The sequence below is a fragment of the Camarhynchus parvulus genome, chromosome 1A (assembly GCF_901933205.1).
Source record: "Camarhynchus parvulus chromosome 1A, STF_HiC, whole genome shotgun sequence".
NCBI lineage: Eukaryota > Metazoa > Chordata > Aves > Passeriformes > Thraupidae > Camarhynchus > Camarhynchus parvulus.
Genome location: NC_044586.1, coordinates 9,703,503 through 9,730,196, shown reverse-complemented (window position 1 = coordinate 9,730,196; position 26,694 = coordinate 9,703,503). Strand labels below are relative to the sequence as shown.

The window sequence follows — 26,694 nt, the reverse complement described above, 5'->3', positions numbered from 1 at the left end:
ACAGTTTCCAACTTTATTTTTTTCCTATAAATATTTTTTTAGTACTATTTTATTCCTGTAAAATTTTTTTTATATCAGATATTTTAAAGTTCATCCAAGTTCAACTGATCTTCTGAGTAATATAAATCTCTGAAAGAGTAGTATCAGAGCAATCTGTAATAGAGTGTCATCTTGGTAAAATAAACAAACCCCCAAACTCCCCAGGTGCTTTTTTACCACATTTTCCTTTTATCATCATGCTTTCAGTTAATCTTTTTGAACTTCACTAGAAATGGATCTAATAACTAGATTCAGCATTTTGTATTTATATCTATATGAATATATGTACACAAATATATATATGTCCAATGACACAACTTGTGTTCTGGTATAAAATGGCATAATCTGTGGCAGGGCATTTCAGTGCTAATCCACACACATTGGATCAGCATTTTATGTCTTGGCCTGTTGATATAAATTCTAGTTGAAATATAAATAAACTTTTCCTTGCTCCAGTTAGTACTCTGTATATCTGATAGAAGACTGGAGCTCTTTCCTGGAAAAGAAGGAATATGCGGAGAAGAAGAGATTAAATGAACTTTGTTTCTACTAGCAAATATCTTTAGTTGGCATTGGGCAATAGAGGCAAAAAAATAAACAGAAAATATTTTTGTGAAAGGTTTGTTATTTTTTCCCATTGAAAATCTATGAATCTATAATTGAGTTTCATGCAGAGCAAAGCATTTAAATTAAGGGCATGCTTATATTAATTAACTGTGCTAATGCCCAGTACTAGCTGTATAATAATATTTTTTTCTTCCAGGATACATATGGGTATAAATGTGTGGAAATGATAAATTTATTGCTTATTTACAAGTAAGTTCAACATATCTGTAGACAGAAATCACTGAACCAGGTTTTCAAAGGGAATTTTAGTCAATCCCTTCACCTGCTCATTTGTCTTGAAGTTCTAGGTTTAGTTCTTATTTAATACAATACTTTTCTCATTTGAAGGTTTGATTTTGGAAAAAATAAGTTTAGGATTTAGGAAAACAGATCAGTCTGGCAAGAATCATCAGGAGACTTGGCTGCAGTTCCTATATGCATCTCTGAAACAGAACTCTTCTTCAACATTTCTCTCCCCTTACCTCTTGACAACTTGCAGTGGATTTTTCTTCCCTCCCTTTGAACTTTTCATTCTTGTGTGGTTAGACTGAATTGTGGAGTTTGGAGAAGTGGTACAATAGATTTTTTTTTTTAAGTGTCATTTTCAAGATCTGGATGGGTCTTGACATGCCTACAGAGACACTGGACATGGTCATTTTTCTTCTGGCTGAGTGCATACACTGTGCTTAAATTTCTTCAAAGCATAAGTTTTTCTGCTTAATGAAGCCTGCAAGTCTAATGTGAATTGTATAACCTTTAGTCTGTAAAAGTTGAAGTTGAGAATTGTGTGGAAAAGTTTGGTTTTTTCCTGTTGAAAAAAACCCAACAACAATTCCCCCCCAAAGTTTCATGTTAACGTCAGGTTTTTCAAGTTATTTAGAGGAGTCTTTTTCAGCCAGAATAAGCCAAAACAGTAAGATATCTGGCCCAGTTCCCTCCATGTATTTTAAGTGGAAACAATATAAACAAACTGTTTTTCTTCTGACTCAATTCCTATTCTTATCTAGTTCTGCCCAATTATTTTGTATTTTATATGAATGTAGATATGCAGAGTTTCATTTGCTAAAGGTTTATGCAGCTGGAATTCTAACATCTTCAGAATTTAATGTGAACAAAATACATCTTTATTTGCAGTTGCAAGGTGTTCTTTTAGGGCAAGCTGGCAGGAGCATGAAGGAAACCAGTAAGGATGGAGGAAGTTGAAAACGGAGTCATGTCACTCTTGGCTATATGACCTGCTTTGGGGTATTGACAGAACTGTCATTTGCAGCATCATAAATGTACTGATGTAAATAAATGTACTAAGAATTCTACTGTAAGTGCCAATAACAGCTCAGGATGCTGCATTTCTGCTTTCATGTGAACTGCAAACCTCATTTAGGAAAAAAGCAGTTTTGGGGAAGAGATGCCTTATTATATAGGAGAGCTGAGTGGTTCTTATAATGCTTTATTTTCTTTGCCCAAGACAAAGCAATGGTGAAACATACATAGTGTTTTGTTTAGGTACTGAAAAAAATTGTTAAGCTTTTAACTCAAGGAGCTTATTCTCTTTTTCACAAAATCTTAATTAAAGTAGTCAGACACATGTGCTGAAGAAAGAGATTAATAGAGTGTGCCTTTATAGCTGATAGGGAAGTGCACATGGTCTAATCACTATCTATTTAAATAAAACTGAAAGAAGATTGGGATTTTGAAGCACCTTCACAAAGCACAGAAACTCAAATCTAATGGGATATTAAATCTAATGGGGTATTAAACAGGAATGAATATTTGAGTGAAAAATATTGTTTACACTTAACAGTTTGAGCAAAACTATACATACAGGTTTAAAGAAAGTACTTTTCTTTGAACCTCTAAGGAGACATTAGTTTTGTATTGCAGCTCAGAGTATTACTAAATGCTGAATTCATTACCTTATAATTATTTTCTTTTTAGCAAACTATTGTGTTGGACAATACATCTACACTGCTGTTTGATTTGAAAGATCAAAGCTGCTCTCTCTGATGAGCAGGGAAGGCTGGCTATGTTCAGCATTAATAGGTGTACTCAAGTGTTGCCAAGATTAATGTGGAGATGACCCTGTGCCTATTTTCAGAATTGCAGGGGGGCGAATTCTGTCAACAGTGAAGATGCATTTGATAAAAGGCCGAAGCAATGGGGATCCTTTCTGTCAGGCAGTAGAGGAAGCTGTACAAGACTTGGATTTGAAGATTAAAAATATTATCGATTCACAACAGGAAACCTCGACTGCTAGCACTACTGGAGTCAGTCCAGCACGGGTAATGGGACTTCTTTTGTTCTTTTTGCTGTTTAGCTTTATAAGAAAGCAAACATCTTTTGCCTGTTTTGTTTCTTTTACATTTTTAAAAGACTATCTATAGAGTATAATCTTTTTCCTAACTGTGTAAAAGTAGTCATTTCCTCTACGCTGTGATTTTAAACTTGTTGAAAGACTTATACTTGAGGATTACACTGTGGATATCAAAGAACTGATTTACATAAACTAAATTTCTTCCCTTAAAATTGCAAGTAAAATACTCTTCAAAGCTTAATTTGGTTGTGCAGTTATTATAAATTTAGATACTTAGGAGTGTCAGATTTACCATTAATTTCAAAGCAGTAAATCTATAACAAATTTCCAAACAAAAGAACCTCATGAAAGTAGAATTAAGGTTTGAGAACACGTATCAGTAATTTTTTGTTAAAATACACAGGTTTTAATTAGTACAGCATCAAGTATTTCAAAAGGTAAGGCTTTCAAAGTAAGGTTAAATATGTAAGAAATCTAAAACATGGTAAAATGTGGAGTGGGAAGGGAATTAAAGCCCCAAACAATCATGTGTAAGCTTTTCTCTTTTAGTGTTTCAAGAAACTAATGGAACTATTAATGACTTTGTTTTCATGGAAGTAATCAGGATATTTAAAGTTCTGTAAGTCAGGTGTTAAAAGCATAATACAAGATTTCTATTTGTGGTTCATGTACTGTGAATCTGCTCAGCTTTAGATTATAATCTTTTTATGATGAAAAAATCAACCAACTTTAATTATTTTACACTGTTCATGTATAAGAGATCTAATGTCATTTCTTTTCCTAGCAAATTTTAAAAAATTATAGACACCTTCAATTTGTGTAGAATTGTTAGGATGCTTTGTTTTGTGAAGTTATTTGATTTATGCCACAGTAGCAAAAGATTTTTAACAAATTTTAATCAAACCTTCAGTATCCTTTTTCTTTTTTAAGACAGGTAAAACCAGCCAGACCCTGTTGGCTGGTTAAGCTGGTTTAAACATGTGTTTCCACTGAGTATGTTGGATATATGTTTCGTCCTCATTTTCCTGTTTGCTGTGAATATTTGTTCAGTGTATTGCCGTGTTTCCCTTTCATGTCCTTCTATTTGTTTCTCCTTCCCATCTGAGAAAATTATAACTATCATCAGTTCTGTCTTTATTTAGCTACTTGTGTTACCAACAAAATTTTTAAAAAAATATTTAGATCATTATAAGGCAGGTAAAAGAATTTTAATAAAAACTTCCTTCTTCAGAGAAATTCACTATTGCTTTTCCAAAATATTTTTTCTTACTGTTCTCCAGAAGTTCATAGTCTGGTGACTCTGTAGGAATGTTTAGCAGATCCCTTGTTGAGGCAGAAGATGGCAAAAATGGTTGTATCCTGATGATGTGGGGAGGACCTGCAGTGGAGGAGTTCATGAAAGGCTGTATCCCATGGGAGGTATTCCACATAGAGGAGAAGAGGAAGAGTGTAAGGAAGAAGCAGCAGAAGGGACAAAGTGTTAGGAACTGGCTGCAATCCTCATTCCCCATCCATCCCCTTGTGCCATTTGAGGGAAGGAGGTAGAAAAGTTGAGAGTGAAGTTGAGTCTGGGAAGAAGAAAGGGATCCCATTATAATTAAATGTCAATAAATTAGATTAATCTCATAAAGTCAAATCTCTTTTGTTTATGATTTGTAAGTGAACAATCTGTCCTCATCTTACTACCATCAGGTTTTTTCAAGATTTTTTCACTTCCTATTCTGTTTAGGAGGAGGAAGGATAGAGCAGCTTGGTGAGCACCTGGCAGCTAACCACAGTCCTTTGTGGGGCCTGAGGAATTAGAGATAAGGACAGTAGTTGGGTAATGGCCAAATGTGGACTGAACATTGGTAGAGAACAGACTAACTGTGGGGAAACTTTTTTTTTTGTAATTGTGGAGGGATCAGGGGTAGCATGTGTGTAAATTGTTTGCCTTTGTCAGTGTTGTGTTTGTTATTTTGGTGTGGGGAATTCTTTTTGTTGATGTAAATGAAGTCTGTGAAAATTGTGATGAATTTCTATTTTAACAATTATCCTTAAGCATATGATTCAGAGAGCTGAGGAGTGGAAAAGGGAGCTTAGACAAATGCTAAGATAATGATACCAAATGGCATATTTTAGTGGAACTTGGTGTGGAGGAACCACTTGGTGTGGATATTACTAAACAGATGGAGGGGTAGGTTACCTTTTGTAATGAAAGGAGAAAGCAAAATTTAGAGAGTCCAATAAGTTTTCCAAATTAATTCAAACTCTATTAGAAATTAGAGCATCTGTATTGTTCTATTAAGATCTCAGGACAGCAAAGATTAATGCTTTGTTTTGATTCTTACATAGAGCTTGGGGGTTTTGTTTTGATTTCACTTAATAAGAAAGCCCCCTGATGCTATAGTTTTTTCAGAAAAAATTATCTATATTCAGTTTAAGTTGGTTTAATAGGATGTTAGGCTTTTTTTTTTCTTATGCAAGAGATTAAATAATTTCTTTGAGTGCAAATTTAAAATATTATCTTAAGTATAGAGGTGAAAATTATGCCTCCACTAGCTCCTGGTAAAGCTTCTTCCTCATAAAATGTATCTGAAAAGTGTAACTTTGTTAGGAAAATATTTGCATTTCTCCCGGCAGTGGTGGTTTTCTTCCATCATTGCTCAGTTTTCCTCCAACTACCTGGTTTATAAGAGTCTAGAGCTCCAGGAGAAGTTATTACTTTATGCAGCAGGAAGAACTATTTTGTGTTGAAGCCTGCACAAGTGATTAGTAGGAATTATGATTTATTTCTTCCTAAGAAAATTACTACTGTAAATGGAATCTGGCTGTAACTATTTTATTTAAAAAAATTATTTGATTCATGATTAGGCTCATTTATAAGCATGATTTTTTTTGTCTTACTGAGATCTTTTTGTTATCTTACCTAGAATTCTTGTTTTGCCTTGGACTTTTGTCCATGGTTAGTACAGAGAGTAAGCATCTGGTGTTGTACTTGAGATTTCTGAAAGTTATTTCTAAAGATTTATTTTCTTTGTGTATTATCAGTCAAGATGATGCCAAGTTTGTACATCTTTCATTAAGACAAATTCACAATGGCACACATGACATTCAATAAAAATCTATGTTATGGTGATGTAATGACTGAAGAGGTTCAGAATAAATTTTGAGGAAATTAAATGGTACTGAAATAGGCCAATTCTATAAAGCCAAGTAACAACCATTTCTGTAATTGCTATTTCTAGCTATTGATTATAACTTATAGTAGCTGACTGGCATGTGTTGCTATGGTTTCTTGAAAGCTACATACACTAATTGATGTAATCAAATAGAGAGAAAAGTAGAATTTGATCTTTTCAAGACTGTGTTTAAAAGCAGTTAACTGATTAGATAAATGCAGTTCATTGCTTTTCTTGCCCTTCAGAATAAAGTCAGAGTATTCAATGTTTCTGTGTATTAGTGAGTAAGAGTGCCTATAGTTTTTAAATAACTACCACTGTGTATTAAGCCCTAAATTTCTCTGTGGAATTCCTAGTACCTTTGAAGAAAAATATAGCAACTTTCAAGATATTTTAAGTCCCACAGTGGCTATGGATTTCTCCATCTGTACTGCTGACTGTTACGTTGAGCGCTTCCAGATGCGGATTGGTTTTTTCTTTAAGTAATTCTTTATTCTTGTGGAAAGTCGTGGGGAATTCACCCAAACAACAGGAAATTATGCCACGTACCTCTGTTGTCAAATCTTGATGGAAATCTCACTTTTAACCAACTGCTTTAGCAGATTGTTAGTAAGAGTGGTTGGACTTCACCAGAATGTGTTTGTGTACCAGAAAATAGAAGGTTCATTTCTGCTGCACAGTTTCAGCATAGATTTATATATTTTTCTGTGTGACTTACTCATCAGTGTATACATGTAGTCAGTGATCTAAACTCCACTAACTACTTGGGATGAGAAAAATTTTCCCATGGAGAAATTCTGCATAAATTCCCCTTACTACAAAAGGGAAGGAGGGCATTCTCACACCTTGTGCTGATGTAGATTGATTTTGGAGCTGAACTATTGGTCTGGCTTGATGAACTTTGCTGTTTTATGTTCCTTTTTTATTTATTTCCAGCCAAAATTGCATTCCATAAATCATGGCACTGCATACTGTGGCAGAGATACTGTAAAAGTGTTGCTAGTTCTTCTGGATGAAGAAGCTGTCAGTCCTCCTACCCAGAACAAAGCAGATCTGTTGTGCGACAATGAAAGCTTAAATTTGTGTGGCATCACCTCTGTTTTGACACTCTTCAGGTGAGTATTAGGAGGTTGCTTTTGTTGTGTTACTCTGTTTGTGCTTTTTTGTAAGGATCTGAGTCTAACAAAGCATTGATGTTACTTACACAAAGCAAATAACCAACATGCAGTCTGCTGTGAGATTAGGTGTAAAGGGACAGCAACTTTAGAACAGTTTCAAGTTTTCAAAAGTTTTCTAAGTCTTCATTTGTATTTTCTGTATTTTCAAGATACTTTTGTGACATGGATTTTTTGATATAGTACGTTTCTGGGCTGCACAAACTCTATGAAGGACACTCAAAACCCTATTTCTGTGGGCACCGACAAGGAAACTCACCTATCCATGCGCTGAGGAAGCAGTCATGATTGATTTGGTCACAGGTCCTGACGAATCATCAGCTGTTGAAAAAACAGGATGCTGAGAATTTGGTTACAAAGAATCATTGGTTACAAAGAGGATTAATGAACCAGAACAGTGGTGTAGACAGTAACATGATGAAGCTATTTTGAAGCTACATATTTTGGCAATTAAAATAGGAGAACCATTGCAAGGATGGCAGAAATTTTGCACCACGGACAACTAGAAATAAATAAAATAAAGAAGAAGCTAAACAGACCAAATTTTATTTATGAAAAATTGGATAAAATGAGGTAGATAATGAATTATTGTTGAAGAACCTGTCCTCATATGCACCTTGATCTGCTATGACCTTAAACAGAGAAGTAATTACTTACAAATGCATAGATTAGTTCTTATTTCAAGACAAAAATTCCCCTTGATATGCATCATTAATTTTTTTCATTATAGGTATCAAATTTTTTCCTTGATGTATGTAACTACTTACATAATGACATGTAAGAGAGTGGAAACATTTTGTGTGAAATATATGGAAAACTGTATTGAATGTCAACCAGATGCTTTTCAGGAGGGTGTAAGTAGAATGGTGGCTTAGAAGATCATCACTAGCATTACAAATAATAATAATAATACTGTGTCTGCAGAACTACAGTATTGGAAACACACTGCAAAATGAGTACCAGAAATTGGATTGGTTCCTTTGTGCTCTCTTCAGGTGTCACAGTATATGTGGCTCCTTAAGAAGGTAGAAAATAAGGTAAAGCTTGGGAGAGTAAAGGTATTTGCCTTTCTGTTTCTGAGGAACTTGGTATGGCAACAGTTTTTATTAATGAATTGCATTTACATGTTCTAAATACTTCTCTTTTTAATATAGATCTCCTGCACGATCCAGTGGCTCTTCTCCAAAACCTCTTAGACAACGTATTCTGAAATCTATGGATGCAAAAGTAATTAAGGTATTCTGTAGGAATTGCTATGCAAATATAGAGGCATTGTAATAATAGTGATAAAATAATAGTAGCAGTGTTGCAATTCAGCCAGGTATCTGAGATTTTCATCCCACAGCTAAAGAAATGTAATTGTGATTAACCTGTGGAAATTGGCCCAACTAGAGCAACATTGTAATATGAATAGAAGCATCTAAAACTCCAGAAGAGAGAGGTTTTAAACTTAAAAGTACTTCCTAATGAAGATTTCTTAGTGGTGAATGTGTACTGAATTAATCTCTCTTCATTTACCTATCTGTGTATTTCAGGACCATAGAAATAAACCAAGCTATCTGAAAACAGAGATAAAATTGAATACAGACACCTGATTTTAGTTCTGATAAAATAGACATTGAAAAAGTGTAATAGTGATTGTTTCATTGCTTTTTTTCTTTTGATGCTTTTTATTTGTACCAATTTGAGGACATTTCTATAATGCTGCTTCGTGAACAATAAAATAAAGATGCTAATGTTTGCTTTTCATAGATGAAATGGAACTTTCTGAGAGCACATTGGTATTGTTAGGGGCTCTATTCAAAAGAACATTGTTTCTGAAAATTGCTGTCTTTCAGTGCACTGCATTTTACATAGTAGTTTTCCTTAAAGTTGGCACACTTTAATGGTGGGACTATGGTTGGAGGCAGAGCTTGTCTTCTGCAGTATTCCCACAGAAAGCTAAATAAAAGTAGTGTCATAATATTTCTTTACAGACTTAGTCTTGACAATATGTAAAAGCACAAATCTAATTAGCATGTTAGGAAGAGGTGTTCTAAGCAATCAGAACTGGTTCTAGAACAGCACCATGGAAAATATCTTTCACTGGATGTTAGATAAACTTGAACACATAGTGCATGTCTAAGAAGTAGAAAGACATGAAAATGAAAAGCACTGTCAGTATTTTAAGCATGCATTTTAAATATGCTCCAGCTTCATTCTGAGTCCTTTTTCGTGGATTGGTTCAAGGACGAGCATTTTGGATACATGCACTAATTATGGTGAAATTTAGTTTAAAACTTATAGGCAAATTATGAAAAATTGATAAAGGATCTTCTTTATTTTATGTAAACAGCATATTTAAATTGCAGCTTTACTCATCAAATAGCAAAAATGTGTCATGATGTTTGCATAAAATGTTGAAATACATAATTCTCATCTTTATGAAACCTTTGTAATTGGATACACGAACAGTTGCTGGTTTGACATGTTTTTGACAGAAACAAGCAAAAATATGAGTCAACAAAATGATTGTTGCTGAACAACTAATGACTTTTATAACTAAGAATCACTTCTCTGCTGTTCATTTTTGATTTCTGCCCTCTCACATAAAATCCTACTTCTTTCTTAAAATGTTGATCTTTTATTTTGTTCTTTTTTCTCTACCTCTCTAACAATTTCTACAGTTTCTTTTGCATGTTTCTACTTCTCCATATTCTAAGTTTGTATCTTTATCTTCTTTTCTCTTTCTGTACCTTCTTTGTGGCTGCATACATCTACAAACAAAACTTCAGCTGTCAACAATTCACAGATTGAGTGACCTAAGTGTCCCTTTTGTCAAAATTGGTATCTTCTGTTAATTCTGCACTATCCTGTGGATACCCAGCTCTTTATCTTGAGGTGGTAGGTCTGTCTTTCCTGGTGTATTTCTGTAACACTGAAGAAGATATTCTACATGCTTTATTTTTACCCCGTGGCATTTCTGGAATATTTTTCTCTATATCTACTCAAATGTAATTTGTTAGGTGTTTATTTTACTTTTTGATGTGCTGCTGTATGTTTTTCTTGGACTTGATAGTTGCAACTTTAGCCCATGTTCCTTCACTGAGATTACTGTTCAAGAGATTGTTATCAAAGTGATTAGACACTAGATGCCATCCTATTGTTTCCATCTCAGTCTGCTCTTTTAAGTTGTGGTACATATAAGCTACTTGTATTAGCCTGTCTGAATCCATTGATTATTTGATTTGCTGCTTTGCTCTGTCCTTGCTTATATTCAGCCTGCAGTACTAGTCTTTGTTGTTCTTTGTTAATTTTCAGCTGAACCCTTTTAGCTTTTATATTGTTTCCTGTGCCTGAAGGGATTTCCTATAGATACCTTCGAACCTTTTTCAGTACCTTTAAATCAACCTTTCCCCTCTCTTAGTAGTGCTTTCTGTTGAGATAAATGCCCATTACAGTGACTAATTTCAGTTCCTTTTGCTGTCAATCCATATATTTCTTGTCTAGGATTAGAAATAGATTTTGCTCTGTCCTTACTGTACAGCACACAGTGCAAAGAATTCCTTCTCCATAGCTGTAGATCTCAAGTGCTGTAGTAATATTTACCACCTTCTTACACTGAGTGTCTGTCTCCATTATTATTCCATGCAAACATCTTGAAATGTGTACAGGTTGCTTGTAAAATTCACAGTTACAAATTTCGTTATGCATAGTGTACTCATGTTAGCAATTGATTCAGGAGATACCAGATATTTATTTTTTTGAATAAGGGGGTAGCAATATGATCTTTCTTCTCAATACCTGTGATCCTTCAGAGAAGTTTCTTTTGCCATATGTGTGATGGTAACTTTAGTTCTAAAAGACTGCCCAAAATGCCTCTTTACCATGCTGCCTCTGATAGGTGTTAGGTGGTTGGTCTACAGTATAAGTTAGGGATGTCTCATTAGGACTTATCCCATAAAAGTTATCTTCTCCATGATATTTGAGAAAGGAAGAAAAACACAGTAGTGGTGATTAATTTGGTTGTATGCTAAGTCCCTATATCTAAATGAAGAAATTTAGGCAAATTTAGAAAGAAAAAGAGAAACACCATAATTAAAATGTTAAAAAAGCAAGGGATAAAAAGTTGTTTTGCCCTCTTTCCTTAAGAGGATCTGAGTTCTTAACTTCTGTGGAATTATGTGGAGGAATGCAGATTGATAATAGTTAGACCTAGGGCACATCATCACTGTGTGTTTTAGTATCTAAAAATAAGGATAGTGGATAAAATAAACAGGTAGCTATGAACTGGAATTGCTGTTCAGAAATAAAATAAATCTTGTGGATGTTTCCATTGTGCCAAAACAAATTCCTGGCAACAGTGAATGACAAAGAAATATTTTTTGTCTTTCAATCCTCATTAAATACTGGAAGAAACGCAGAAATATCACCTAACTATATTGGCAGTTGTTCGGAAGCAAAGCTGTTGCTCTTATTGCTTGATGAGAAAGAAGTCTGGAGAAAAAGCATGTTGCATTGTTTCATTTCCTCTAGCAGAAGTAGGTAAGAATAGGAATGTGAAACTTGGTTTTTCCTTTGGGTACCAATTTAGTTTCTAGTTTATCTGTTGTTTAAGTGAAGCGTCTTCTGGTAAATGGTATTTTGTAGGAGGAGTCTTTAATTCAGAAAGGTCTGTGGAACGTGTATTGAGTTATGTCTCTTGTCAGCTGTCCTTGTTATGTCACTTGTCTGCTTTATTGAAATGCATAAGAAGCTTAATTGGACAGGAGAGAGTTTTATCTGAAAAGGATTCATCCAGCCTTATGTCTGCTTTTTTGAATCATATTTCTGTTGATGTGAAATGAGTAGAAACCCTGTTGTTGACTAGTTATTTTGTAGGTTTCAATGGGTTATTAAAGCTCTGCTTAGTTGTGTGAGATGGGAATGAACGGGCTGTTACAATAACCTGCTTTGTTTAGGCTGAGGAGCAACTTAGGACAACAAAAATGTTGCATAATAAGATTTTCATCTTTGTTTTGCACTGCAAACTATTGAGACTTTCATGTTGTAGGTGAAATCCTGTTCCTGAACTAATGGGATTGAGTGGAACTGAGAACTTCAGAACTAAAAACTGAAGAATCAAAGTTATTAGGCTGTAAGCATGCAATATATGAGAGTGTAACAGTTCTTTTTTTGTAAAGTTAAAATTGTTTTGGCCTTTTGATATATTGTTTTAGAAATCCTACTGCATTGTTAGCAGACTTACCCTGAAACAGCTGCAAGGACTTACGGTAGTTTGGTGTGGTTTTTTTCTTAATGTAACCGGAGACAACCTTTCCTATATGAGGCACTATTTCCCTCCAGTTGGAAACATAGCTGCAGATCTAGTTTTAAGAAGAATTTGTGGCTTAAGAACTCTAACAAATCTTGGCATGCTTGAAGTTCATTGTAATTTTACTGTGTATAGAAATCCTTCCAAGAAAAAAGCAAAAATCTTGGTCTGCCTTTCTCATGTGACTTTTTCATGTCTCTATAAAATGACTTAATATCTAGCTTCATGCACTGCTGTTATTTTTCATAGCTTAGTTCTCTAAATGCAGTTACTTGAGAGAATTTTTTCACCTATTTGTGATTCCAGTACAAATAAACTGTGACTTGGAAAACTATTAACAGGAAGTTATCAAGAGTTTTCTTGTATGCCCACTGGAATTTTGAACAGAAGAGTGATAGTAATAGAGAAAACAATCTTCTTCAGGTGGTAGTCTCATCTATTGTTGCAAGAAATGTTTGTTTCCTAAGTGCAATATAATGATGGAGAACACCAAAGTTGATTGGTAGTTTAGTAGAGAAGAGAAGTAAATAGAATGAAAATGTTATATGTTCAGCACAAAATCTGAGGAAAGACTTGTTGTCAGTTGATAAACCATGTTTGTGAAGAAAATACGATTTATATTTCTACAAGACCCCTAAACGACTTTGTTTAGTATCCATACCTGTGAGTTTTGTTTGAAAGCCAATAATGAGGTGATTTAGGGTTTATGTTCTCAAAACAGTAGCAGATTATTTTGGGATAGCAAAAGGCTGGTACAATATTGTACTTAAAAAAACATTGATTGTTGCCGTACAATAAAAGCTTTCTGCTACCTGAGATATTCAGGATATTTTTTAATAACACGCCTCGGTTTGGCAAAGACGTAATTTATTATTTTGTTACTTGTCCCTTTTTACTCCTTTCCCTTTTTCAACTTCCTCTTTCAACTTACCTTGAATTTTTTTTTTCTCTAAGGACAAGGGTAAGGATGGAGAAAATAAATTTTCTTTTTATCTCTTTTTCCCTTCCAAATAGTACTCTGGTTATTTGGCTAGAAAATAAAAACATGTGTTTGTTGTTACTGATGTAGGTTTTCAAATTCTATTATGCCATTCCAGTGCATAAAAACCAAATCTCAACATTCTTAGTGACTAAATATTGGCAGTACTGTCTGTATGCAGATGCTGGAAGGAGATCTGGAACAGATTATAATCTAACTTTTAGAAATAAATAGAGCATGCACCATTAATATTTCACATAAAAGCAAATGTTTTATATGGGCATCTTGAACAACTGAAAGCTTTCTCTAGATACAGATGTTAAGGTGGGAGAAAGTACTGCTTTGTCTGCTTATTAGGACTTCTAATTGACCTACCTGTGCTGAAACAATTGTAAATTCTATCCTGCTTTCTCCCAGCTGAAGAGTGGTAACAGTGGACCTTTTTTCTGAAATGCAGCAGAACTTTTCTTTTTATGGGGATAAGAGCAACATCCGACTTGCTTGTGAAGAGGAGAAGGAATAGTAAGGCTGAGTTCATTGTGTGCCATTTGTGTGCAGCTACTCAGTTAGCAAACTGATCTCCCAACATTTTTTTCTCTCCCAGAGCTGTGGGTCATTGGAGTGGTGCTCTTAAAGCAGTGAATTTTAGTGAATTTCATAGAAAAGAACTCTAAGGGCTTTTTTTCTATGAGCTTTTTCAAGCTGTTGACAGGTTTCATTGTGTGCTTCAAGTAAGTTTTAGGTTGATCTTTCTTCTTAAAAACATTCCAGGGAAGCTCTACTTTCTAATTCAGCGCTAGACTTAGATTCCTTTGTGCTGCCTTCAGGCTGTTAAAATGTGCTTATTGCTACTTCAACCAATATAATACAGTATAGAACTGTAGTACAGTTCTTTATACTAGTGAATATATGTTCCTAGACTAGTTGAGAAGTTTGACTGCTTCAACAAGTTCTATTACACATGTTGTGAAATACAACTAACTCTAGATTAGTTCTAGTATCCACAGTCTGATTTGGTAGAACTTTGTGTCCTGTTTGCAAATGCCTGTCTGGTATGTGATGCAATAGACATATTTGAAGCTTCAGTGAAGTTGAAACACAGATGGGTTTATGTTGTGAGTTTTTCAGTGTTTGAGCTTGACTTCTGTCTGTTGACTCCACATATTTTATCCCTACAAACTGAATTAGTGAAGTGAAAGATGGGATTGGTAAAAAGAAATGCTGTTGTTTATTAAAAAAAATTCATTTATTGTTGGTTATAGAATGGTAACTGTCAGGCTTTCTTGCTCAAATTTTATGTTCTTCATGCTGTATTTATTATAGATTAATCAACTTTGCAAAATTGTAGCTTATTTGCCTCTTGCAATATGAATGTGATAGAAAGCCATTCAAGTTGCATAATTTTTGATGTTTGTCATTTACTGAACAATAATTGAGAACTGAGGAATTTGTAAAGGATTAAAATGAAGTTTTTTCAAAAACATATCAAGTACTGGAAAATATTTTTCATTAATATTACAGTAACCTGAAGCTGAAAGGAAATGCAAGTCCTGTATCTCCTTAATATTGTAATTGTACAATATGATGTTCTCTAAATTTAGATTAGACAGGACAGCTGCTCTATCCTTCAGAACACTTTCTGAAAAGAATATAATGACATATACAGTCTATAGCTTTGTCACAAGAGGAAGAGGAGGTGCAGACTGATCTCTACCCTCAAGTGGTCAGCAATCGGACACAAGGGAATGGCATGAAGCTTTTTGAGGAGTTTAGGTTGGATATTAGGAAAAAAATGTTCACCTGAATGTTGGTTGGGTACTGGAACAGGCTCCCCAGGGTAATGGTTGCACTACCAAGCCTGACAGAATTCAAGAAGTGTTTGGACAATGCTCTCTGGCACGTGGTGTGATTCTTGGGCTGCCCTGTGCAGGGACAGGAGTTGGACTTGATGGTCCTTGTAGGTCCCTTCCAACTCAGCATATTCTATAACTCCACTTACAGTCAGTGAGCTGAGGCATAATCTTGAAGCATACAAACCTTGTAAATGTCTGTGTATGTAGTCTTATTTTGTGGTAAATATTTTAAAGTACAAAGTAGATTAACACTAGAAAGAGATCTGAGGTTTTGAGAGTCGGACTTGCTAGTTTGCCCTGTTAAATCTCCTTTTCTTTCCCAGCCTGTTATCTGGCCCAAGCAAATTGCAGTTTGGGAGTGATAGACAACAGGGAAGACTTCTTATTTTTGACACTTGAAGGGAATACTGAGGATTAAGTTAAAACTATGTATGTCCAGGCTTATTGAACCAGAAAGAACAACTCTGCTTCTGTAAATGAATGAGATATTGTTTTTCCAAATACTCAGTGTATTTACTTGGCCGACAGCAGTACCATAAAGAGATATCTAGGCTGCATCTCAGTGATAAGCTCGAGTCTGTTACCCTATATGTAGGAAAGCAGGATCTGATCAAAGTGGCATCAATTGTGACTGAATTTTGTGGGTGATGTCCTCTGGGAAAGGAGGTTTCTGGGAACATTATTCTCTTTCCTTCTGTCTAAATCTGAGAATTTCAGTTAGAAGAAAAATATATCTCTAAGGGTCAAATCTGAACTGCAAGATTTAATCTTGCTTGTGCTAAGAAGAAAAGTAGACTTGCATAATGTAAACCTTTTAATCAGAAAAGTGTCTGTAAGCCTCTTATTCAACAAATCACTCCTGCTATTTATTTATGTAGTAATATTTATTTTGTAACAGTGCTTATTACTTGTTCTTTTCTCTGATGCTTTTACTGAAGCACCTGTTCAGCTCAAATTGATTTAAATTTGCCTGTGCTGTTGTGATGAAATTATTAGCTAAAAATCCAGTTGTATTGTTGTTATCTGTTCTGTGCTATGTCTTTCAATACAATTCATATAATCCAGTGCACTTTCAAATGGAAGTGAGGGCAGAATTTGTCTTGCAGAACCTATACCATTTATGGTCAATTGTACAGAAAGTACAATGCTTGACCTGAAATTCTCAGCTGATGTGAAGCTGTAACTTAAGAATAAGCTGAGGAAATTTTACCTGGGACTTGAGCTAAATGGGCATGTTTTGGCAAATGAGGAGTTAGACATTGGCATTCAATGGTGAAATGGCTTTGTTTTGTGAATAAACGGGAAATATGAAATAATACTTGATATTCCCCTTTCATATAGAAGTACAGATGATGAGCTGCACAAGTATGAAAATTGACTGTAGTAGCTGCAACACCTACTTAAAACAGTCCTATCAGAAAACAGGGCTATCTTAAGACAGAAAACTTTAATTTGAAGCTCTAAGTGTTAATGTGTACCTTTCTGAATTAGCTGCAAAATATTTTGGAATTATTTTAGTAGTTTTGATAGAATAATAAGTGATTATTCTTGAAAGCCCTTATGCTTTATAAATTAATATCTAATTTTCCTTTTAGTGTGAGCATATCCATTTTTTCTGGTGTTTTATGTGAAAAGAATGGTAAAGCTCATTATTATACAAGTCTTGCTGGTGTTGTCTTTCACTTTTTTGAATTATAGAAGCTAATAACAGATTGGTATTTGCAGATGAAGCAATCTTCAATTAAATCCCAGTTTGCCTGTACGTATAAAAATGATTTGAGTGAAATGAGTGGTCAGCATTCCCATGCAATTCCAACCTGCAAACATCCTGTACCAAAGCAACATTTAAAAGATGGAAAACCCACAGGTAAGCTGTGGTAAGATTGAATAAATAAATGTGATGGGTAATACTTTAAATGCTATCCAAAAACCCTTTAGTATAACTCAAATGTTTTCAAGAAAAGGAACAAAAATGTCTCATTGTTCTCCATGTCTCATATGCCAGTTAAATATTTTTGCAATAAAATTGTAGTGCCAATGCTTTGAAAATATAAATGTTTGAAAAGTGTGTTGATGCTATCTTGCAATAAAAAAGTGATATATGTTGCATATATGACATATTTGTTCTTATTCTACAAAAGTAAGCCAAGTGCAATTTATATTTTTGCCATGGGGGGAAAATTTGTTTTACTACACTACAACCTATATAATATATAGGTAAAATTTCTATGCCCTTTAACCCTCTCTTCCAATATCTTAAAGTTATAAATCCACTTCCCTGAGTTAGTTCTTACATGTTTTTGAGCAATATAATTTTAAATTGGCAATGCACTTATGAGCACATAGCAAATTTAATAGCCATGACAAGCATAGCTTTGTTTTATTGGTAATACATTATTTTTGATTAAAAAAAAATAACATGGCAGCCCTTATAGAAAAAGGATGTGTGTTCCCAGGTAACTTTTTATTTCCTCACATATGTTTTTGATATTCTTACATGACAGAAGGTCCAAATTCATGTCTTGACGTACCAGGGCTTGGAACTATTTCTGAAAGTGTTCACCAGACTAGAAGTTATACAGAAATGGGAAAGCTGAGTTGTCAGCCAAGGAACAAGAACTCTGAGAATGAACAGATGGATTTGAATAATGACAAAATAATCTGTGACAAGGAAAGTGAACCATCTTTGCAAAAAAATACTAAAAGACTTAAGACTTCAAGCAGCTCTAAGAAGGAATTGGACAGCAAAATTGGTGGAAAAAGAAAACAGACCAAAACTGCAAGTAAGAATAAATTGATTGCTGGTCAGGCAAAATTAACTCGCTTTTTTCAACTCTAAGTTTTTGTTTTCACATACATGTATGTTGACAGATGTAAAATTTTGCAAGAAAACAGGTGAAATTTATGAATTACTTCCTTTCATATGCAAATAAGTGAAAGTAGCTTGTATATTATAGTAGACAATTACTTACAAGTCTGGATTATGCTGAAGTATTTTATTTTTTAATAACAGTACATTAATAATTACACTGTTCTTTTTGGTAATGAATTATGTATCCCTCTACAAGGCAATGGAAAATTATTTTTGGATGTGTATGTACAGTTACACTAACACTCAGTAACTTCAAATTACATTAAATTCAGAATAAAATGTTTAATCTTCAGAGAAGGTGGTGGAGATGAGTAGTTTTCACACGTGCCAACAAGGTCGGTAGACTCTTCCCAGCATACACCTGAGGACTACAGGAGAAAAAAAGAGCTTGAAAGTTTAAATCATCAAAGAACCACAATTCTTATGGCTTCTGGAAATATTAATTTAACAAATGCTCCCTCCCCCGTGCACCAAATCATAACAGTCATGGAGTCTCTAAATGAACCTTTATCAAATTGCTATATTGACATTGCACTGTACTTTACCAGAATGAAATAATTTTCCATGTAAAAATAAAATATATTTACTGTCAAAATCTCTTCTTCCAATGGGGAATTTAGCTGAATTTTCTTCATCTGTGGTCTCTCTTTCCTGTATTGACTCAATATTTTGAATTTCAGTGTCAGCTGGAAAAGCCATGGCTCCCTTCAGTGCAGGATAAGGTAGTTGCTTTCTACCTAAGTTGATTGGCATAACATGATTGAAGAAATCATGCCTGGAACCTCTGTCCTGTTTTGAGGGAAGACAAGAGGTTTATCTTTAAAGTCAGTTGTATCACATTTTGTTCCTTATATTCCAACAGTGCAGTTATTTTATGTTTCAAAATCATACCTTAATAGTAATGACCTGTATTGCATCTTTGGCCAAAATTGTTTAATGGACATAATTAAATAATGAGTCCCATGTTTGGCAAAGTTAAAAACCTGTTGCTGCATATAGGGACATCATCAAATATAAATAAAGGTTTCTTCTTACCCCCAACCCCCATCCTCCAAGTTTTGCCTACTGTCTGTGAAAATCAGATTTAATTCAACTATCCAAGTTACACATTTAGAATCTTGGCATTAGATATATAGAGTTGAATTTTTTTTCTTGACTATGTTATGTTGAACTGGTATTTTTATGTATTTACCTGGTTATTGCTTTAAATTGTTGCACTTGTTTTCTAAAGGTGTATAAATGAATTTCAATTTTACAATTAAGCCAAAATTTAAAACTGAACTCACCAAAAACTTTGTGTTTCCAGCATTCTTATCATTGAAAACACCACTGTCTTCAGTCTTGTAGTACTTCAGCAAAGGTATAGCTCCTCTGTTCATACTTTTATCTCCATTTTGTAGAGTTTTTCCTAGATTTAATGCAGCAAGCAACATATCTTCATCTTCTACCTCTTGCAGAGACTTTGAAACTGAGAGTAGAAAACCTTGAGAAAAAAGAGAGAGAAGGGAGAGAATTAGGATATATGATGAGATGCACATTTTTTTAGTCATTTAATGCTTGCATAGAGGTTTGGCACTTGTCAAATTCTAAGAAATCTTTTCCAGTGGTAAATAATTATGTTTTCCATTTCTGGAATGGCACACTTTATATATTTTACAGGTTGAATGGAAACTACTTCAATGGCTGATGAGTTCATGCTTTTAAAATGACTCATATCAAGGAGTGACCTTTTCTATAATCCTTCTAATCCCATCTGTTTAGAACCAAAACATTTCTTTGTCATACCTAATTTGTTTCTTTGTATGTTTTTAGAACAGATTAGTTTCTTTTGGTGGATCAATATAGCAAAGTTCACAGAAAAAGTGATGTCCATTTGTGTTGTTTATAAAGCCTTACCTCTGGTTAAGGCAATTTAAGAAGAGGAACTAATCTACATAAGTAAGAGGGATTGTTGTATGATGCCTCGTAGTTGTGAAACTGGATTCACAAAAGAGCTGAAATTCTGGAAATTTGATGATGGCTTAGACTGTTACCATGTTAAAGCTGAAATAATTAATTTGTATTTTGATGTCTATTATGTCAGGTTGCATTATACCAAAGAGCTAATGGCTAGAAATGTCTATTAGTACCTTATTACTATGTTAACTATATTAACTATGTTTGTGTTTTCTTACTGAAAGGGGATTTTTCTCTGCTACAAATACAACATAGTCAAATATGCTTGCTAAGAATGTAGAAAGAAAAGTAAACTTCAGTTTTTCATTTAAAATGTCTTTGAAATGTACTTATTACCCCGTGGAAGGAAATATAAAAGTTTCTGCATACTACTGTTGCATTGCTGTCGTGTGGTGCTGGTTTTTGTTGTTGTTGTTGGCTGTTTTTATTTGGTTTGGGGTTTTCTGCCTTATCTGGAAAGCAAATAGGGCCAGCTGAAATTTAACTAATCTCTTAATGTCAGTGATAGAAACCACACATCCATTGGCTGTGTGCCTCTTAGCTAGTGCTTCATGTTTTATCCTTTAGCTTAGAGCAGGGACCATGCTGCTATTCGAGGCAAAGCACTAGGAAATTTGCCACTGTTCCCTTCTAAACTTCCTGGAAAAACACCTGCCTTGCCAAAGTAACTTCTTGGTAAGACATTTCATGAGAAAATATGTCATGCTGGACTAAGCAGATTTTGACTAAGAAACATTTTTGGTGTACCCTCTTTTCTCCAAATGAGAAAAGTGCATTTCTGGGCAAAGCATCTCTCACAAACAGAATTGTTTCTTCTCATTGTTTTAATTTCCTTGCTGTAGAGTCTGTACTTGCCTTTGGCTAATTGAAGTGTTTTCTTTCCATTGACTTTAACTGTCTGGCTACAGAGGAGACACATTTGAGAGTTGATTGTATGTGGTTTAATACTTATCATCCAATAATTTTTATTTTTCCCTCACATTAAGTGAGGGAAAATTTGTACAATTTTGTTCAATTAATAAAGCAAAAGCTCTGTATGCTCTCTTGCAGGTACTTTTCATTTAGCTCAGCCTCGACAGAACAGGAGTGCTCTGGAGCTGTGTTGGCAGCAAGCTGTTCTTTTTCCTATGTTGGTCTACCAATTAAGAGTTGGAAAACAAGCTATCAACCCAGTAATTGGGTAGGTGGCAGGAGCTTCTGCTCCTCTTAAGCTCTGGCACCCCCAGGTGTGCAGCATCTCACACGGGGCTCACTTTCTAATGCTTCTGTCATTTAATACAAAGCACAGCTCCAAGGAGTACAACAGACCTGGATCATTCCCTTTATCTGTCTACAGTGTCTGGCTGGTTTTCTACTGTGAGACACAAGCTGATGTCAGCTGATGTCAATGTTTGTCAAGGCAAACTTATGGTACTTGCCGCAGGATCTTCTACTGCTTCCTGAAGTAGTTGTTAATTTTTAAGGTTTGTTGAAGATCCAAGGTGATTGTGAGTGATAATGAGTAGAAACTTCTAACTAGGCTGCCAAGAAATCCAGAGCACATGTCTGTAGATTCAATGACTTATCAACTGCTCTGAACAGGCAGAAAACATTTGTACACCTGCAGATATGCAATGTGCATGTTGTGGAAAGCTCTTCATAATGCCTTGGGGAATCCTAGCACTCTGACATCTACACTTTTATTCCTTCCTCCTGCAACTTAGAATTTTAGTAAAAATGTAAAATGTTTTAATGCATCACCTTCTATGTTTTACCATTATTTGGACTTTAAAAAAATTATAAATAGTATTATTAACCCAGTAGTGCTTTCAGAACAATAACCATTACTTTGAGAAATTCTTCTTGCTTCTACTTTGTTACAACAAAATATGAACTATTAACATCAGAAATCTCAAGTATATGTAAGTAAATAAAATCTAGGTGATAACATGCCTGGACTTTCTCTGTACTCATTTTGAATTCAAGGAATGGCTTACAAAACAATGACAATAATTTCATTTGGTCTTGTAACTACTGTAATTGCTGTGTACAAGTGCTTGAACCTAATTCCTAGTATTGACTGAAGAATAAATCAAGCAGGTATGTGTTGTATGAAGTCAATTATTTTCTATTATCAGAATTGAGAAACTTCACAATGCAAGAGAAACTAAGCAACCTTAATAAATCATTTTAGTTGGTATTAAAATAGCACAAAACCAATTGGTCAATGTTAATTTGCCCATTGGCTTACTATTTATGATTTTAAGAAGTGGTTGGGATTTGTTTGTTTGTTTTATTTTTAGTTTGGATCTTGTACATTTTATACAAACAGCTGTATTTTAGTCTGATTTGGAAATACTAATCCCTTCTTGTGTATTGTTCTAAATACTTCAGTGTTTTAGTTCCAAACCCTTCCTACCAAACCAAACAAGCAGGTGTTAAAGTGGAGATTCTCTGTGCTAAAAATGGACAGAGCATGTCAGCAGTTCACAGGGCAGATAAGAGGTAATTAGCACACTTCATTATTGACTGTAGGAAATTAAGACTCTTGCCTAGCACTGTTTTGTTGTTCCTCCTGCTGAATTGGTAGTCACCTTGAATCAGTAAAATAATTTAGCATGAAATAGGCACAATGTTGCATATAAGAGATCAACTCTGGACTTGTGCAGGAGCACAGCTCTAAATATTTGGAGAACCTAAAAGTCATCTTCTATAAATGTGTCAGGAGAATGTACAAGAAAAGTGTGGGGGTGAAACCCCACAAACTAAATTATTTTTACCAAATTTCTGCCCAAGATCCAAGGTGTCCATTTCAGTCCTCTGTTGAATTACAGTCTGTGTATTTATAGAATGAAATGTTACATTTGTTTGTGTTACAAATTAATTTCACAGTTGGGAAGACTTTAAAAATATTTTCTGCTGTTTGTTTTGAAAGGCATTTCAGAATTTCATTTGAAGCAAGTACATAAAAATGTGACTATTTCTTAAGTAATTGTGCAGCAGCAGCAGAGAACAATTTATGCATAGTTTCTTCTAGCAAAGTTAGTGATAAACATATTGGTCACTGTGTCTGTCCTTATTTAGAATTACTTCTATTATATAAAATGGTCTGTTCTTGTAGAAAAGATTTGCTAATACACTATGTTTAGAATTAACTGATTCACTGTTTAAAAACAAATTAACCCCCCCCTGAAATATATCCCTGCCTCCCTAAGTTTCTTCTTCTGAAGAACTTATTGCAAAGCAGTCCATATGTAAGTCTATTAAGGATGCCAAATTAATCAATGAAGTGGAAAGAGGAAAAGAGGGAGATTAATCAAGCCATTGTAGCTTCTTAATTAAGAAAAAAACAGTGATGATAGTGAAATATTCTGTTTTCATGTAAAAATCTGCATTTCTGAGAGAAATGCCTGTGGACAAGGCACACTCAATTATTCTGTAACCAACAGCAGGAACTTCCTTATGAGAACAATAAAGAGGATAAAAAAGACTGGGCCCCTGTGCTTTGCAGGCATATGGGAGGATTTCAGCCAAGAAAAAAATACAGGAAAAAGCAGGAGGTGCAACTGCAGTTTTGAGCTTCATTTGAGCACAGGATGTCTGTGAGAGGCTTTGAAGCTAGCTATCCAGTGCAAGCCTGCTAAAATTCCTGTGATTTCTAGTCTTCACCATTACGGTTCATATGGTTTTGATAGTGCTGAGGGGAGTAATTTATTTTGCATAACTAACATGAAGGCAGGAAAACTTTTTTAGGAATATTGATTCTTGACAGCCCTTTACCAATGGTGCAGGAACCATTGGTGGGTTAAGCCCCCTAAAGGGCCGTGAATGCTCTTGCTGGTACACAGTGATGGTAAGACTGACCACAGCTGGCATTTGAGAGGAGCAGAGCAGCAGTTCTTCTCTTTGCTATTATCTGAAAGGGGTCTGGGTAAGGTAGATGAATGTTGCTATCAATATTGTTCCTATTATCCGTGAATCCTATTGATGATGTAGTTGTGTCCTACACGTCAGTCCAGGTTCTCTTACTGAGCTGGATCCTCTGTCAGTTTGTATGATAAGATGCAGCTCTCATGTAGATAGAGGAATGAATCCAACTCTGCTCAATTTCTTTTTAGCAGAGCAATTGTTCAGTAAATTGGCACTTCATCAAAATCGAAATGATTTACTGTTTTCACCTGGTGTTTTTTACCAGAAATGACAATTTTTTTTGTTTGTTTAGGTTTGTTTGGTTTTTTTGTTTTTGTTTATTTTTATTTTTACATTTCAGTCTCTTTTAAACACAATTGCATTTTCATCTGAATTGTTTCTACTAATGCTTTTTTCTTATGACAAAGTATAAGCCTCAGTTGTTTGGAATTTTGGTAGTTATGGAACAATAATGCTGCATTATGAGTCCATGAAATATTTTTACGCTGTTTTGGATGTCAGGTACATTTTTGAGATATGCTATTTTGTAAGATACTTCTTAAATAAACACAGAAGTCAGAGGTGTTTACACACAGAAATGCTCTAGTATAGTTTTCACATGGTAAGCTGAGCCACATACCTAAGGTGTGGGTCTGGGTTTCTCCTCGTGAATTCTGGAAAAAGAATCAGTTATCTTTTAATTCTGTTATTGTGAAGTAAAATTTAAAACCTACAAGGACCCACCAGGTATTCTCTCTGGTTTGCCATTCCAGTCTGTGATTTTGGCTCTTCTACTGTTTGCTCTAGCAACGAGGGGTTGGAACCAGATAATCTTTGAGGTCCTTTCCAAATCAAACCATTCTGTGATGCTACTCCTGCCATTCATATGGTATTAGCACAATGGAGTAGAGAATGGTACAATATGTGTGTTCTCTTAATTGTTGCAATGCTTGTGGTTGTTGTCCAAGGACTTGGAGTCACGTTATGATTTAGTGACTTGTATCCTTGTATGTATTTTCTTTATTATCTATGCTAACAATCTAACCAAATTGTACCTGCTTCTGTTATATCAATTCCAGTCATGTCTTTTTCATCCCAAGTATGTGAACTTTGTGTATGATTGAAACATCTGTCTCGCAGACTCTGAGGAAGAGGAATTGCAGGCTGTTAATCATACGGTTTCTACTGTGTATTACCTTTGTCTGCAGAAGAGACTCTGCTACCACTGGTACTCAAAAGTACAGCCAGATACTTATAAAAGCTCTCAAGAGTTCCTGCACAGAATGGCAGTCACACTGGAGATTCTGATGGAAGCTGTCCAGGAGAAATCAACTAAGTTTCTGGACATACCACGTCCCTCTATGCCAGCATGCCTGGTAATTCCCATAAATGAGGGCCTGTTGGAGTCAGCCAAATTACTCTGGCAGATGTCTGCTTCTTTGGTGTTGACAATCCAGATGAGTGGATTGTTGTTATCCAGTCTTTGTGCAGGCTTTGAACAAGTCTGTGTACACTGGCGCCAGGACTGCTAGCCATGGCAGCAGTCCACTGGACAGGCGAGCATCAAGGTCTACAAAGAACTATGCCACAAGGTAAAGAATTACACCAGATGTTATTTAATTAGAAGCAAAACCAATCTGCTTTACATTATCTTATTCTAGCTATGATCTGGTGCTGTTTTAATCAGACATATCTTTTATGGAAGATAGCACTGCTGTCAGTGAAATATCAATCATCATTTGCATTGATATAGGATCATGAAAGGTTTACCTTAGCCAGAGTTTTGTATTTTACAAGACTCAGTTATTTCCAAGCAAAAAATTAAAATGGTTAGACTGGGATATCCCTATGTTTAGCACTTGGTTTACATGCCCCATATTTTGAATATTAAGTGTCATTTTCCCAAAGGTAATCAACAAGAACTGTGGAGGGATAGAATGTAAGAAAACAAAGATAGTGCAGAAGGTAGTCTCACACCTGAGGAGTTGCAGCTGCACTAATCACCAAAGATTAGGAACAGGCCTGCCCTTAACAGGCCACAGCTGTGTCCAATAATGATGAGTGCTATAGAAGAGTGGGTTAGCTGGGTGGGGTGAGATTTGCAGCTTGTTCATTGTGCTGTGAGGAGAAATGGAGTTTGTTGGCTGTGCTGTGACCAAGAAGGAGTCAGTGTTATGAGGAGCAGCACGTGAGAAATCACTGAGAAGGTATGGAACTTTTGCAATAAGATGACAACAAAGAACTACCTTCTTTGATAAGTGTAGTGCTGCAATGACCTTTTCCAAACGTTATGACTTCAGCTTGGTCATTCATTTAGTAGCCAGGTTTTGGTTAGAAGTATTATTTGCAGCTGAAATTTTTCTGTCTCGCCATTTTGGAGGACGCTGTCTGCCATTCATCGTTGCATCCACATTGACTCACGTTCAAAGAATAATCATTTGCTGACAGCATGTCTGATCCTCTGAAATATTATCAGTGCACTTCCCATATCATATATTCTGTTCTCACTTCTACTGGCACTGCCTGTTGTGGATACTGAGTTGTGAGTGATTTTTAAATGA

General features: G+C 35.0%; 2 protein-coding genes across 9 annotated transcripts in view; one reads left to right on the top strand and one right to left on the bottom strand.

Moving 5' to 3' along the window:
- The window catches only part of PARPBP (PARP1 binding protein), a 42,126-nt gene extending 20,071 nt beyond the window's left edge, over nucleotides 1–22,055 (top strand). For 7 of the 8 annotated variants that reach the window (XM_030960046.1, XM_030960043.1, XM_030960041.1 and 4 more), the window contains 5 exons: nucleotides 2,741–2,924; nucleotides 7,054–7,232; nucleotides 8,447–8,528; nucleotides 17,143–17,284; nucleotides 17,922–22,055. In XM_030960046.1, the coding sequence (XP_030815906.1) occupies nucleotides 2,741–2,924; nucleotides 7,054–7,232; nucleotides 8,447–8,528; nucleotides 17,143–17,284; nucleotides 17,922–18,256 (922 nt within the window). In that variant the 3' untranslated portion in view covers nucleotides 18,257–22,055. The remainder of the gene's footprint in view (nucleotides 1–2,740; nucleotides 2,925–7,053; nucleotides 7,233–8,446; nucleotides 8,529–17,142; nucleotides 17,285–17,921) is intronic. The other variant, XM_030960045.1, reaches the window with a different exon arrangement.
- On the bottom strand, nucleotides 18,608–19,827 carry PMCH (pro-melanin concentrating hormone). Its single transcript, XM_030959751.1, has 3 exons — nucleotides 19,576–19,827; nucleotides 18,877–19,078; nucleotides 18,608–18,657 (listed from the first exon to the last, which is right to left on the bottom strand). The coding sequence occupies exons 1-3, from the start codon at nucleotides 19,825–19,827 to the stop codon at nucleotides 18,608–18,610; spliced, it is 504 nt and encodes a 167-aa protein (XP_030815611.1).
- Nucleotides 22,056–26,694: the final 4,639 nt, after the last annotated feature.

Excerpts from the sequence above, each read along its gene's own strand:
- PMCH (XM_030959751.1), bottom strand. The coding sequence starts at position 19,827 with ATGTGCATCTCATCATATATCCTAATTCTCTCCCTTCTCTCTCTTTTT. Across the intron at positions 19,079-19,575 it reads CTGGAAACACAAAGTTTTTG|GACAGAGGTTCCAGGCATGA; the intron begins GTGAGTTCAGTT and ends CCCTCAAAACAG. Across the intron at positions 18,658-18,876 it reads TGGAAGAAGAGATTTTGACA|TCCTCAGGTGTATGCTGGGA; the intron begins GTAAATATATTT and ends TTTCTCCTGTAG.